The 13,738-nt window shown below is 54.0% G+C and overlaps 2 protein-coding genes across 8 annotated transcripts in view; both read left to right on the forward strand.

Annotated features, from left to right (window-relative positions):
• NDRG4 (NDRG family member 4) overlaps positions 1-7,155 on the forward strand; it is a 79,179-nt gene extending 72,024 nt beyond the window's left edge. For 5 of the 7 annotated variants that reach the window (XM_078438838.2, XM_060650636.3, XM_060650631.3 and 2 more), the window contains 9 exons: positions 5-61; positions 375-478; positions 1,360-1,416; positions 1,494-1,545; positions 2,276-2,323; positions 2,508-2,543; positions 2,652-2,703; positions 4,138-4,176; positions 5,023-7,155. In XM_078438838.2, the coding sequence (XP_078294964.1) occupies positions 5-61; positions 375-478; positions 1,360-1,416; positions 1,494-1,545; positions 2,276-2,323; positions 2,508-2,543; positions 2,652-2,703; positions 4,138-4,176; positions 5,023-5,177 (600 nt within the window). In that variant the 3' untranslated portion in view covers positions 5,178-7,155. The remainder of the gene's footprint in view (positions 1-4; positions 62-374; positions 479-1,359; positions 1,417-1,493; positions 1,546-2,275; positions 2,324-2,507; positions 2,544-2,651; positions 2,704-4,137; positions 4,177-5,022) is intronic. The other 2 variants (XM_060650632.3, XM_060650635.2) reach the window with 1 other exon arrangement.
• A 710-nt stretch (positions 7,156-7,865) lies between these two features.
• On the forward strand, positions 7,866-13,614 carry SETD6 (SET domain containing 6, protein lysine methyltransferase). Its single transcript, XM_060650629.3, has 9 exons — positions 7,866-8,395; positions 8,630-8,728; positions 8,802-8,946; positions 9,025-9,166; positions 9,302-9,496; positions 9,627-9,747; positions 11,186-11,366; positions 11,541-11,683; positions 11,835-13,614. The coding sequence occupies exons 1-9, from the start codon at positions 8,369-8,371 to the stop codon at positions 12,138-12,140; spliced, it is 1,359 nt and encodes a 452-aa protein (XP_060506612.1). The 5' UTR covers positions 7,866-8,368; the 3' UTR covers positions 12,141-13,614.
• Positions 13,615-13,738: the final 124 nt, after the last annotated feature.

A 13,738-nucleotide genomic window follows, 5' to 3' on the forward strand; every position in this document is an offset into this window, starting at 1 on the left:
ACAGCTCTCCGGCCTGACCAGCACTTTACCTGACACGGTGCTATCCCACCTCTTCAGCCAGGTAAGGGGGTGGGGCCCCCACAGGAGCAGCAGTGGTGGCTGAACTGGGGGTCCTTGGGAGCCTCTGGAGGGCCTGGTTCTGCCTACTCCCAGGGGCGCCTGGGGCTTCTACCAGGAGGGGATCTGGGTTGGGGTCATGAGGCATCTGACCTGTCTCACTCTACTCACCTGAGACAGACGTGGGAGGCCTCCTCCCTCACTTGCTGGGAATGGGGCGAGGGTGGTACTGTCTGGGACACCTGTGCCCGTCTGAGACCACACCCCTGTCTGTCGCTCCCCTCCGTGCACCTCCCCCATCTATCCCGTGGGCCCAGGAGGAGCTGGTGAGCAACACAGAGCTGGTGCAGAGCTACCGGCAGCAGATCGGGAACGTGGTGAACCAGGCCAACCTGCAGCTCTTCTGGAACATGTACAACAGGTGCGGGCAGCCTGGGGCCCAGCTCCGCAGCACCAGGCCAAAGAGTGCCCCCTCTGTCCCCTGGGTACAACCAGTCACGGAAGGAGGCAGGCAGGAGACGTGCTCTCCCAAGCTTGTAGATGAACAACTTGTACCAAGAAGAAAAGAGTTACTTCTTGCCCAAGGTCACACCCCTCGAAGGACAGAGGGTAGGGTAGGGCTTCCAGCTCTGGTTTCTGGGCTCTTCCACGCCTTTTCCCCCAGGGCATTGCTGGCTGGCCAAGAGCAGTGGGGGAAGCTGGGCAGCATCCCTAATGCCCCCAGCCTGAACCTCAGGGCTGACATCTGTAGGAGGGGGACGGGGGGTTGGATGAACTCCATGGTTTTCAAGCTGTGCTCCTTAGAGCCCACTGGCCTTCCCTCCTTTCTTTTTCTCGTACAAATATTTATTAAGCACCTGCCGTGTGCATGGTGCTGGAGGAACAGTGGAGAATGAGAAGCTAGGCCCTGCCTTCCTCTACGACCCAGGAATCCCACGCACAGGTGGTGGTGCATGTCAGAGTGCTTCAAGGGGGAGGGAGAGCCAAATTTCAGGGCCCACCTGGCATGAATTGCAGGGTCTGAGAAGAAGTTACGTATGAGGCATGGCCTGAAGACCCCTGTTTGTGCAGAGCAGGTCCCTGCCTCCCTGTTTACCCCTAACTGGGATCTCTGAGAGCCTTTTCCATAGTTGAGACAACTCAATAACCGTAAACCCCAACTCTGGGACCAGCCCGGGATGCTGGGCCATAATTGCCATTGTGGGAGGATGAGGTAAGGCTGGAATACAACAGGGGCAGGCCTGGGGCACACAACCCCCTCAGATCCAGTTCTGAGATGCCCACCTCTGCCTCTCCCTGCAGCCGCAGAGACCTGGACATTAACCGGCCTGGAACAGTACCCAATGCCAAGACACTCCGGTGAGTGCCCCTCACCCCCCAGCCTGTCCCTGCCTACCACGCCCAGGCCAGACAGCCCTTGTCCTCTGTGTCTGCAGCTGCCCCGTGATGCTGGTGGTCGGGGATAACGCGCCTGCTGAGGACGGTGTGGTGAGTGAGGGACAGCGTCCTGACTGGGGGTGGGAGGCGGGAGTACGGAGATCGCTGGCCTCTGGCTGGCAGGGCCAGGCGCTGGATGCTGGATTTCTCACCCCACCTCCCACCATCTTGCCATGATGCATCACCACCTGGCACAATCCCACCCTTCGAGTGAGGGAGGCGTGGAGACGGGAGGGAGCTGGGGCCAGACCACCTGATGGCCACCCTGTCCCTGGGGTGAGGAGTACCAGGGTGGCCCCCCGTGTGACAGAAACTAGCACACCCTCCCTGTGCTTGAGGGCCTGGAGGAATGCGGTGTGTGCTGCTGTGGCCATGGGGACTCGGGTAGGGGCCTCAGTCTCCTGCTGAGCCTTGACCCTCCCTCACCTCACCGCCTGAACCCGCGGTCCCTGGCACTTTGCCCGCCACTGCCACCAAGGTGGCCCTGGCTCCCCGTGAGGACATCGTCTGGCCAGCAGTTATGAGTGGAGTCCAAGGATCTCAGGTCCCTTGGGGCGCTGCTTCCTGATCTGCAGGGGCCTGACTTTCAGAAGGCAGCCTGGCAGGCGTGGGGCAGCCTCAGCCAGGGCCCCGGTGCCAGCCCGTGTCTGCCCCCTGCACACCCTTCTCACGAGTAGAGCCTCTCAGCTCTGGGAATAGAACCTGCCTTAGCAACTGGGGCAGGGGCTCCCCTGATACCCCGGGGGCTGGGGCTGCCTTACTCTGCTGACCTTGTCCCTAGGTGGAGTGCAACTCCAAACTGGATCCAACCACCACGACCTTCCTGAAGGTGAGGCCTTCTTCCCCAGCCATAGGCCAGCTCCTCAGCCAAGGGCCCAGCCTCAGGGAGGGGCCTGCCTGGGGTCCCATCCAGGGCGGGAGCAGGACAGCGTGTCGGGTCAGCGCAGCCTGTTTAGGCTTGGGCAGGGTGTGGGGTGGCCCCCGCTCAGCTCACCCCCTTCTCTTCCCTGCAGATGGCAGATTCTGGGGGGCTCCCCCAAGTCACACAGGTGAGACTCTTGGCCCTCCTTCCCTTACCTGGCCTAAGTGGGAGAAGCCTCCTTTCCCCCTAATCCCAGGCAGCCAGTCAGAGCATGTACTGTCTCTCTGTCCTGCAGCCAGGGAAGCTGACTGAGGCTTTCAAATATTTCCTGCAAGGCATGGGCTACAGTAAGTATACCTCCCCCTGCCCCCGCCCTAGAGACCGGTGGGCAGGCAGCAAAGTGGGTTTGGCACCCGGTGGCAGGTGGCACTAAGCCTGTGGGCATATGAGCTCTGTGTTCTCAGGGCCCACATGCTGTGCCACTCCCCACATGCTCCCCACATGACGGGGGACCCTCTAGGGCATCTCCACCTGCGTTGTAAGTAGATGATCCTAGGCTGTGTCTGGCTCTCCTCTGCTCTTGGAGGGGCTTTGGGACAGTGCTCTCCTGGCAGCATTGGAGCGGTAAGGCTCTTCCTCCAGCCCTGGAGGACGAGAGCCCAGGGCTGAGTCCTGCCCAGAAAGCCTGCCTACAGGTGAGTCATATATACCACCAGCTCCCCGCCAGGCCTATGGCACCTGAGAAGGGCTTTTGTCACACGTGGTGGGATGGTGCAAGGGACATTAGAGTGGTCTTGGAATCTAGGGCGTGAGGAAGGCAAGTGAGGCCACCTGGGTTTTAGGAGAGAGACAAGGCAGCCAAAGCTGGGGGTTGCGTATATGAAGACCCCAAGGGAGTAGGGGCCAAGGGGTGGCTATGCCCACTCTCCTCCCCTCTCCAGACTGCCCCTTGTGCAGGGATGGTATCCCCAGACTGCTCATGGGCACCTCTAAATCACATACACACGTGCACATGCACACACCCTTTTTATCTCCTTGATTCCTCCCCTTTCCCCCATATACCTGGCTCTCCTGCTGGAAGCAAAACTCTTCTCCCTGAATTTGTTTCCCCCCTGGACTTTACCCTCTGGAGCTTGTGCCTCCTTAGAAGGACAGGCCCGTGGGGGAAAACTGGGGGCCCAGCCAGGAGTGGAAATCCCTCTGGCCCCCCAGGAGCCTGCCAGCCTCTTGTGGGGATGTAGGGCAAAGAGAGGCCAAAGCCAACAGCGAACCACAGCAGGAGCTCTGTGGCTGGGCCTGAGCCCAGGGCCTGCCCCGTGAGCATCTGTGGGATGGGTAGACCAGCAAAGCTTATTGGGCTGGGACATGTTCTCAGGACCCCAGGCAAAATGCCACCAGGCAGCCTGAGAGCTGGGCAGGATTTAGGAGGTTGTGCAGGCCTCCCCATTCTGTACATGGGGGAACTGGGGCCCGGAAGAAGGGTGAGGGTGCTGGCACTAGCCCTGTCACCAAGAGCCCCTCAGGGTCACAGCCCAGGCTGGAGACGCAGGATGAGTGCCTCCACCGTGGGATCAGGGCTCCCTCCAGGGCTGCTGCTTCAGTGGGTGAGCAAGAGGGGGCTTCCTAAAGCTCTGGCCCTGCCCCAGCCCGCTCTGTTCCTGTCCTGTTGTCTTCTCTCCTGACGCTCGCAACACCCTGGCCTTGCCGGATCACGCTCTTCACCCGTGTTCTGTGTCTCCCCCCACCCTGCCCCACCCCTCTGGCTCTGTCTTCTCTCTTAGTTGCATACTTGAAGGACCGAAGGCTGAGTGGAGGAGCAGGTAGCCCTGTGGCCCCTCCCCTGATGCATGGATCCCCACCCCAGGACCCCCTGCTCTTTCCTCTGTGCAGCGCTGCGGCCGGGCCTCATCTTGCTGTGGTTTGGAACTTTCTTGTGTCCCGCTCGCCTCCTAAAGCCCAAAAGAGTCGTGCTTTTTCACAGATCCTGGACCTAGTGGGCTGTGTCCCATGTCAGGGCTCTAGATTGGCTGGGGTTCAGAGTGGTCTGGCTTCTGGGTGGCCATGGGCCACGTGGCTTTCAGAGCTCAGGCATTTGGAACCAGAGCCTCTCAGAGGTAAAGCCTAGGCCTGGCCCTGGGTGCAAGGGTGTCTGACCATGCCCCAGCTGGACCAATGACCAGCTGAGTTCAGGGAGGTGGAGTTTGCCCCTGAGCGTCTTGCTCGTGAAACTCCAACTAAGGACGGAAATTGGATTTAGGGCAGTTTGTGGCCACCACACCTAGTCCTTCTTCACGGAAGTAGTCCCACTCCCCTGTCCCATCATCCTCTTGAGGCGGGGGCATCGCTGGAATTCTGTCCCGTCCCTGTAACAGCTCAGGGGTACCCGGGCAGTGACCCCATTCTGGCCATAGCTCTGGCCAGCTGTTGTGAGCTGGGTCCCGCTGGCCTCTGCGGGGTGCCCGGTCCCCCCCTCTTTGGCTCATTCACTCGCTGGTGCTGCATGCCTCCGGCTTGATGGAGTAGGTGCCAGAGCCCTGGCTTGGGAGGGGCCTCTGTGCCATTGGAAAAATGGGTCTTGCCGCTTTGCTTGTGTCAACCCTTCTCCTGCCTGCTGGCACCCAGACCCCCCTGCCAGTCCTCATGCCCGTTCCCATCTCTGCCCACAGTGCCCTCGGCCAGCATGACCCGCCTCGCCCGCTCTCGTACCGCGTCGCTCACCAGTGCCGGTTCGGTGGATGGCAGCCGCCCGCAGGCCTGCACCCACTCGGAGAGCAGCGAGGGGCTGGGCCAGGTCAATCACACCATGGAGGTGTCCTGTTGAAGCCCCTAGCCTGGCAGAGATACCCACCTGCCCCCGCCCGCATCGACGTCCCACTGGCATCCTCGCGCCGGCTCATTTTCCCTTTAGTTTATTTTTGTGAAGGCCGGGGGAGGAAATGGGTTCACTTCTCTTTTGTTAAAAACGTGAGGGGATTCATCCTAGATGCTGCAGCAGAACGGTCTCCAGATGGTTTGAGAGGCTCGCTCCTCCCCACCCCCACCCCCACCTCACTCACCTTGTTAACTTGGCTGACTTAGGCCCCTCTTCCAACTCCCCACGGTCTGGGCGGGGCTCAGGGAGGAAGGGGATCTGCTAAGGAAAGAGTGCAACTCCTTCTCTGGGCAGGATCCAGGGTAATATCCTGGACTGAAGAAAGCATGGGATGACCCCCATGGACAGGGCAGGTTTGATGATGGGATGGGGTTTTGAGGTGGTGTGCTGGGACAGCAGGAGCATGGGGTCCAGCTCAGGCACCGGGGTGACAGGAGACAGCACAGGGGAGCACTAGGAGGTAGGGGCCCTGGAGCTCTGCAGGCCCCTTTCTCCCCATCTCCCCCACCAAGCACATCTGTTTCTGTCTTTTGCACATGTGACAATCATCTGAACCATAGCCACAAGGGGGCGCTCTGACCAGGCAGCAGTTTTCCTGGTGCTCTCTGGGCTAGCCTGGTGATGTAGGCCCAGGCAGACAGGCAGGCAGGGGCTGAACAGGGTTTCTCTGCCCCAGGAAGACCAAACACAGAGGACCTTACAGGCAGGAACCCCACAGACTGTCCCAGCCCACACACTCCACCATCTCGTGGCCCTGTCCCATGTCTGAGCCAAGGCCCTGAGGTAGAAAGTCACCTGATCCTGTATCTCCATAGGGACCTGACTTGGGGGCTGAACTTAAATGCTGGGATAGCCCATGAAGGTCGGATGCACCCCTGAGAACTTCACGGTGTCTGCCTTCAGGAGCCAGTATGTGACTAGAGACAGTGGTGGCTGAGATTCCCAGCAGACCCCCTCTTTTGTCCCCAGGTTCCATGGAGGACAACCCAATCAGCAGCAGTGTGTCCAAGGCCACCAGAAACATGGTGTTGTTAGGGAGAGTTCTGGTCAAGCTATGCCAACATTTTATGTGGGCATCACTAAGCAAGAAGAGATTTTATCTGGAAAGAAATGGTCTAAGGTAGTGAGACTTCTGCAGGCCCACATCACCATCTCAGGACTGTTGGAGTGGCTTGGGCTGGGGCTTGCTGGGTCCTGGGGTGGGAGGTGGAGGTTCCTAAAGAGAACAAGGTCCAGGCAGAGGAGAAAGGCTCTCCAGGTACCCCAGTCCCCTCCTTTCACCTGAAGCCCAGGACTGAGCCACACACATCCCACCCACCTGCACCATCAGGGAGAATCTCCTGGCCCAGAAACAGGAGCCACTTGTCTTGGAGCCTAAATCAATTGCCACAAACTCTAAAACAAGTAAAAGAGCAATGATAAAGGCAGTGCTGGGGAGGGGACAGTTGCGTGTGGGGTGCTCTGAGGCTGAGAGGACACCTGCATCCACATTTCTGCACATATCACCCCCTTCTAGAATCTTAAGCCATTACTAGACTGCTCTAGAGCCTGGTGGAGTGTTAGTCTGTCCCCAGTTCTATTCACTCACGTGCTTCCTTTGAATATCAAATGTGACTGTTTGAAAAGCTGGTAGAATTAATCCCTCTTAACTGTAGATAGCGCTGCAAATCTTGGATTTTTTTTTTCTTCTTTCAGATAAGATATCTATAAATATCTATACATTATATATATATATATGTATATTGGGTCTTCCTGCGTGTGGTTTTCCATCGGAGGTTGTCTCTTTGGTCAAAGTGAACTTTTAATGGAGTTTATTATTTTCCTGTCTATATAAAGCAAAGAACCTAATTTTGTGTATTCTGGTGGCTGATGTCATGAAACTTTGAGACGACAAAATGTAAAACAAATAAAAACCCTTGTCAAAGTATTAAGAGTTAAGTGTCTGGAAAACTAATAAACTAAGAAGAATTTGAGTGTGGTGACACCAGGCCCATCATAGGAAGCTCGTGAGAAGGCAGCATTGAGGCTGGTGCTTCTTGAGGTTTAGATGGGGTTGCATATGTAGGAGTGTCCATCCATGTTTCTATTTCTGGTTCTTTTTTCTTTTTTAACTCTACCCCCACCCTGGGGCTTGAACTCAGGACCCTGAAATCAGATCCCAAGATTCAGAGTCGTCTGCTCTACCGACTTGGATCCAGCCATGTGCCCCACCTATTTCCTGTTCTGATCACATTCATTATCTTGTCAATTCTTACATTAATTCCATACGGTAGATATTAGTTTCACAGCTGAGGAAACGGAGCCTCAGGAGAAGGAATTTACCCTAATAATATCGTAAAGCTGAGAACTGGCTTTGGCATTGTTTGGCTTCAAAACACTCTCGATTCAATGCTTCATTTACTTAACAGCATGCTACTTTCCCAGGTTTTAACCACCATTTCGGACTCATTCACTCATTTACTCAATAAATACATAATTGCATACCTGCTATGTGTCAACTAATAAAGAAGCATCTAAATAAAAATAAAACCCACCATGTGCTATGCAAATGATGACAAACGGATATACTAGCGAGTGCGGGCAAAGGCGGGTTATTCTACTTCTGGGAACCCTCCCCCTGCTCCTCGGAAACACACACAACCTGACCCACCACACTCCGAAACGCACGCACGCACATTGACAACCTGCTCTGTGTAAAACGGTTAGATGACCGTAGCTAACGGAGACTCGAGATCAGGAAGGCAGGCTGGTCGCCCACCTGGGTGCGCTGACAGCCTTGGTTGGTACCGGGAAAACGGGAGTTTTGTTCTTTACCCCGACTTCTATTCCGAAATGTCTCAGCTCATAGAGACCGAAGGGGAGAGTTGTGGCTGGCTCAGAACCAGGCTCGAGGCTCCACAGAGACACGCCTTATCGGACCCGACTTAAGCCCAACTGGGGACACTTGGGCGCCACAGGATGTCCTCAGGAAGAATGATTTGACCAGGTGCAAATCCCCACTCTTCCTCCGCGTGGATCAGGGGGCGAGCGTCACGTGGCGCCGGGGCGGGGCCTGTGGCCCCGCCCCCGAGAGGCCTTTTCCCGGACGCCGGAAGCGCTAGCGCGGAGCTTCTGAGCGGCAGGGCCGCGCGCCCTCCGCCATGGCGACCAGGGAAAAGCGCCGGCGGGTAAGTTACGGGGGGCCGGAGCGGGGCCTGCCCGTCTCCCTTGCGGCTCGCCCCTACCCCGCCCGCAGTGCGGTCCCGCCCGTCCCTGCGGTTCCCTAGAGCAGGTCGCTGGCCGCCCTCCTCGTCCCCTCCCCCACCCAGACCGAACTTTTCTCCGCGCGCACGCTGCGATGCCTTCCCGCTTCCCGCGCGTTCTCCTGGGCGAACCGTCTCCACCGCGCTGGCTCGTTTCAGGTGGCGGGGCCTGTGGGAGGCGACGCGGACCCGGACCCGGACCCTGTGGCCGGCTTCCTGAGCTGGTGCCGGCGGGTGGGGCTGGAGCTGAGTCCCAAGGTGAGGAGGCGGGGGTGCGGGCGGGCGCGGCTGGGGCGCAGTCCAGCTCTGACCCACCGCTCCCCCTGCTCAGGTGGCGGTGAGCCGGCAGGGCACGGTGGCCGGCTACGGCATGGTGGCCCGGGAGAGCGTGCAGCCCGGGGAGCTGCTGTTTGCCGTGCCGCGGGCCGCGCTCCTGTCGCAGCACACCTGCTCCATCGGCGGCCTGCTGGAGCAAGGTGGGTGCGCCGGCGGGGTGCGACCGGGAGGCGTGCCGCGGGGCCGCGCCGGTGCTCTCACCTCTGTGTCTCTCTCAGAGCGAGGCGCGCTGCAGAGCCAGTCGGGCTGGGTGCCGCTGCTGCTGGCGCTGCTGCACGAGCTGCAGGCCCCGGCCTCGCCCTGGAGCCCTTACTTTGCGATGTGGCCGGAGCTAGGCCGCTTGGAGCACCCGATGTTCTGGTGAGAGCCTTGGTGGGGGCGGGGAGCACCGGCCCCGTAGCCTCGCGGCTCGCTCCGCCCTGGCCCGGGGACCGGGCCACGAGCGCTAGTCCCGGTAGGGTGTGTGAAGGGAGCCTGGCTGGGGTGTCACCGCAGGCCTGAGGAGGAGCGCCGGCGATTGCTGCAGGGCACGGGCGTACCCGAGGCGGTGGAGAAGGACTTGGCCAACATCCGCAGCGAATACTATTCCATCGTATTGCCGTTCATGGAAGCCCACCCGGATCTTTTCAGCCCCAGGGTTCGCTCCCTGGAACTCTACCACCAGCTCGTGGCTCTTGTTATGGCGTACAGGTCAGTGAGCCGAACCTTGAAGGACTCCTTTCTTTAGATCTCAGTTGAGGGATGAGAGGGGAAAGAACAGTGAACCACACCCCAGTCTCTCACCCTACCCTGGGCTTTAGCAAAGTTCTCTCTGTGGCAGCTTTCAGGAACCACTGGAGGAAGAGGAGGATGAAAAGGAGCCAAACTCCCCTTTGATGGTGCCTGCTGCAGACATACTAAACCACTTAGCCAATCATAATGCCAATCTAGAATACTCTCCAGTGAGTGGATCCCTCTCAGTTATTGTTATTATGTGCACTGATGATCAGGCATTTGATTCAAACCAGTGCTGGTCGTTGATGCTGCCCTGACAGTTGGGCTCGGTGGGCTCCATTCTCCTCATGCTAAAAATGTGTTAGGTGAAGTTCTTCTGTTATGTACTTTGAGTTTGCGTATTCCAACGAAGTAGAACACAAAACTTCAAAACTCGCAGAGAAAGTTGTGGTTAGTTCTGTAATAAGCTACTGCCATTTACTTGGTGCTAGAGGTTGGTTGGCTCCTCTGTGCAGTGCCAGTGAACCAAGATCGTGTTGGGGCCCAGTGGACAGCAGCCTGGGTCAGATATACTGTCACTACTTTGGGGAAAGAAGAGGGAGGAAAGGGGAATGGCCATAGGTCAAATCTAACTTGATACCAAGGGTATATCAATTCCATTTGCTATGTGGAAAGTTGCAAGATCAGATCCAAGTTTATGGAATCAAAATTTAGGAAATGGCTATTTTTTAATTTTTGCCTCTATCTGCCATTTCTACTTTGATCTTGGTTTAATTGTTCATTTTTAAAACCCAGCGACTTTTACCCCTTTCATCCTACTGTACAGGCATACCTTGTTCTATTATATTTCAGATACTGCATTTACAGGTTGAACGTCTGTGGCAACCCTGTGTTGAGCAAGTCCGTCAGTGCCGCTTTCTTAACAGTACTTGCTTCATGTCTGTGTGTCATACTTTTGGAAGAATTGTAACTGCAAGAATTGCAGGATTTCAAAGTTTTCCATTGCTGCTGTATTTGTTCTGGTGATCTCATCCCAGCAGTTACAACTCACTGAAAGCTCAGACAGTGATTAGCATTTTTTTTAGCAAGAAAAGCCCATTTTTCTGTTCTTTAGGATGTAATACTGTTGAACACTTAATAGACTACAGTATGGCATAAGCTTTATTAAAAACCTTTTAAACGTATGTTTATTTTTGAGAGAGAGTACGTGAGCTGCGGAGGGGTAGAGAGGGAGACACACAATCCATGGCAGGCTCCACACTGTAAGTGCAAAGCCCAACTTGGGCCTCAAATGCACGAACCATGAGGTGAGGTCACGACCTGAGCCAAAGTCAGACGCTTAACTAGTTGAGCCACCCAGGCACCCCATAAACATCACTTTTATATGCACTGGGAAGCCGTAAAGTTTATTTAAGTTGGCTTTTGTGTTTGGTTTTTTGTCTTTTAACATTATTTGCTCTTTTGTGGTGCTCTGGAATTGAACCTGGACAATCTGAGGTATGCCTGTACAGGATCTTAACAGGAACTAAAAAGGTAGAATGTTGGAAGGTGTATCATCAGTCCCATTGCTGAACTGCACCCACCGGAGGCTTTTCCTAAAATAGAAATTATCTTCGTGGGTTGGCCAGGGAAGGGCTTAGTCCCAGCTTCTCCCTTCCACCCCAGAATTGTCTTCGGATGGTGGCCACTCAGCCCATTCCTAAAGGCCATGAAATTTTCAACACTTATGGACAAATGGCTAATTGGCAACTCATTCATATGTATGGTTTTGTTGAACCATATCCCGACAACACGGATGACACAGCTGACATTCAGATGGTGACAGTTCGTGAAGCAGCATTACTGGGTGAGTGTCGGATTAAGTCTTGCACACTACACTGATGGACGTGTCTCTGTCCCCACCCCAAGTGCTCTTAAATAGCAGTTGCCCCTTTTTTCGTAGACTGGGTGGGGTAGATGGAAGAAGAAATGAACTGGTGGGTATATGGAGACTTACACAACATTGCTTTTCTACCTCCAGGAACAAAAGTTGAAGCTGAAAGGCTCCTACTGTATGAACGCTGGGATTTCTTATGCAAACTGGAGATGGTAGGGGAAGAGGGAGCCTTTGTAATTGGGTGGGAGGAGGTGCTCACTGAAGAGGAACTGACCACCACACTCAAGGTAAAGGGCTGAGAATAGATGAAATACTTGGAACTACATGAAAGAGGAAAGGTGGGATGGAGGGAGAGGACACTTAAATGCTGCCAAGATAGGTCTGGCTTTTCTCTAAATTCAGCGATTCAAAATTAAAGGGCCCAATGATTGCTTCTAGGTACTATGCATGCCTGCTGAGGAGTTCAGAGAGTTTAAAGACCAGGATGGATGGGGAGATGATAAAAGGGAAGAGGAGAGCTTGACAGTCACAAATATCCCCAGGCTGAAAGCATCATGGAGACAGCTGCTTCGGGACAGTGTTTTGTTGACCCTGCAAACCTATGCCACAGACTTAAAATCTGAACAAGATTTACTAAGTAACAAGGAGGTCTACACCAAACTCAGCTCGAGGGAACAGCAGGCCTTGCAGGTTCGCTATGGTCAGAAGATGATCTTACACCAGTTGTTGGAACTGACAAGTTAGCAGGTTCCCTGTTGCCTGAAAGACCATCCACAAGAACTTTATTCTAAGCTCGCATTCATTGATGCTTGAAAAAAAGGAAAATCTGGGTCTTTTGCTTTTCCTTTAATAAATACCAACAGGAAAAGTAACAAAGGTGGTGTGCTAGGGGTAACTGAGATAAGGGTGACCTGTTTAAGGACTGGGTACAGCAGACTTGCAGATTGCTGTTACTAAGATCAGTGAATTTTATAGCTGTTTTGTTCTCAGTCTGAACCAAAGGTTAGAAGAAATGTGATAGTAATAGGTTCCTATTGTAGTCTAGCATTTAATAACAACGTGGACTTTGAAGGTAGACCTGGGTCTGTTTTGAGCAAGCATCCCCCCACTCCAAGACTTCATTTTCTGTTAGAGGGTATGATATGGCACTGGCACTCAACAACTACTGTACTTCCTCAGGAGCCTGAAGTTTCCTCTACATGGCACAGCCCACCGGTAAGGGAAGAAACCCTAAGCCACCAATGACATTCAAGCCCCATTAAGATTTCTGCTGTTGAGTCTTGAACTTTTTGTCCTCTGTGGCCATAAAACTTGAGTTATTAAGGTATATTTTATTTTAAATAGTGTAAATTTTAAAAACTTTTTAAAATGAGTAGGTATATGTGATATATTATCAAAACTCCATGGGGACAAAGGGTATGAAAAATGTTTTGTAATTATTTAACCATAGAAACCTGATCCAATGATTTTTCTACTGCTGAAAACACTACAAAATTCACTTCCTTGCTTGTTTAAAGATGCCAGATTCATGTAAATGATCTACCATGCAGCAAGAAGTGAGGTTTCCCATTGGCAACAGGCTCTGCGAGGCTGGGTAGTCCACTTTCCTCACCACCAGCACTGGCTGCTGCTACTACTGAGAAAGGCACAGTGGAGTCATGTGTGTGTCATGACTTTAATGTTTTGACTACAGTATGCATACACATACAAGTAATGGGAGCTAGAGCCCAGGAACTAGAAAGGCTACAAAATACAACACGTGGACCAATACATTTACAAAACATTCAAAATGCTTACAAAAGGGGCTGTATTGGTCCTTTTGACTTTGTTGTTGTTCAACATAGCCTATATAGGGCTATTTACTGGGATAACGGGGAAGGGCAATTCATACACTATTAGTTCCCTTTCCCACAATTTACAAGGATCAGAAGAACGAAAGGGGCACTTTTAGGCCTGGTCCGGTTTTACGTTATAAAAAGAGCTGACTGCATCTTGCAGGGCCTAAGGGGGCAGGTTCTCCAGTAGAAATGAGAAAATGATGCTCTCCCAGCAGTCAGCTTTAGATTTGGGGAAGAGGCAAAACAAAAACCCATGGGATCTCAATTGTGAGCTCTTCCCATGTCCCCTAAGCATACCAAATAGTAGCACGTACACATTTTTAACAACTTGGTGATTTTCAAGGTCCCCTGTCCACATTAAAAAAATAAGTTACACAATATTTAAACTGGCTTTTTTTGCTATTCTTTGGGACACCAGGAATGTCAGAAGACATGGAGCTGTATTGTTCTGGCCCCAGACAAGTGGATGGCATCAGCAGCCTTTTCAGTTACAAGCTGGGCAGG

The sequence above is a fragment of the Panthera onca genome, chromosome E2 (genome assembly GCF_046562875.1).
Source record: "Panthera onca isolate mPanOnc1 chromosome E2, mPanOnc1 haplotype 2, whole genome shotgun sequence".
NCBI classification, from domain to species: domain Eukaryota; kingdom Metazoa; phylum Chordata; class Mammalia; order Carnivora; family Felidae; genus Panthera; species Panthera onca.

Coding starts and splice junctions, on each gene's coding strand:
- SETD6 (XM_060650629.3), top strand. CDS start 8,369: ATGGCGACCAGGGAAAAGCGCCGGCGG. Junction 8,729..8,801: donor GGCTGGAGCTGAGTCCCAAG/GTGAGGAGGCGG, acceptor CCCCCTGCTCAG/GTGGCGGTGAGCCGGCAGGG. Junction 11,367..11,540: donor TCGTGAAGCAGCATTACTGG/GTGAGTGTCGGA, acceptor TTCTACCTCCAG/GAACAAAAGTTGAAGCTGAA.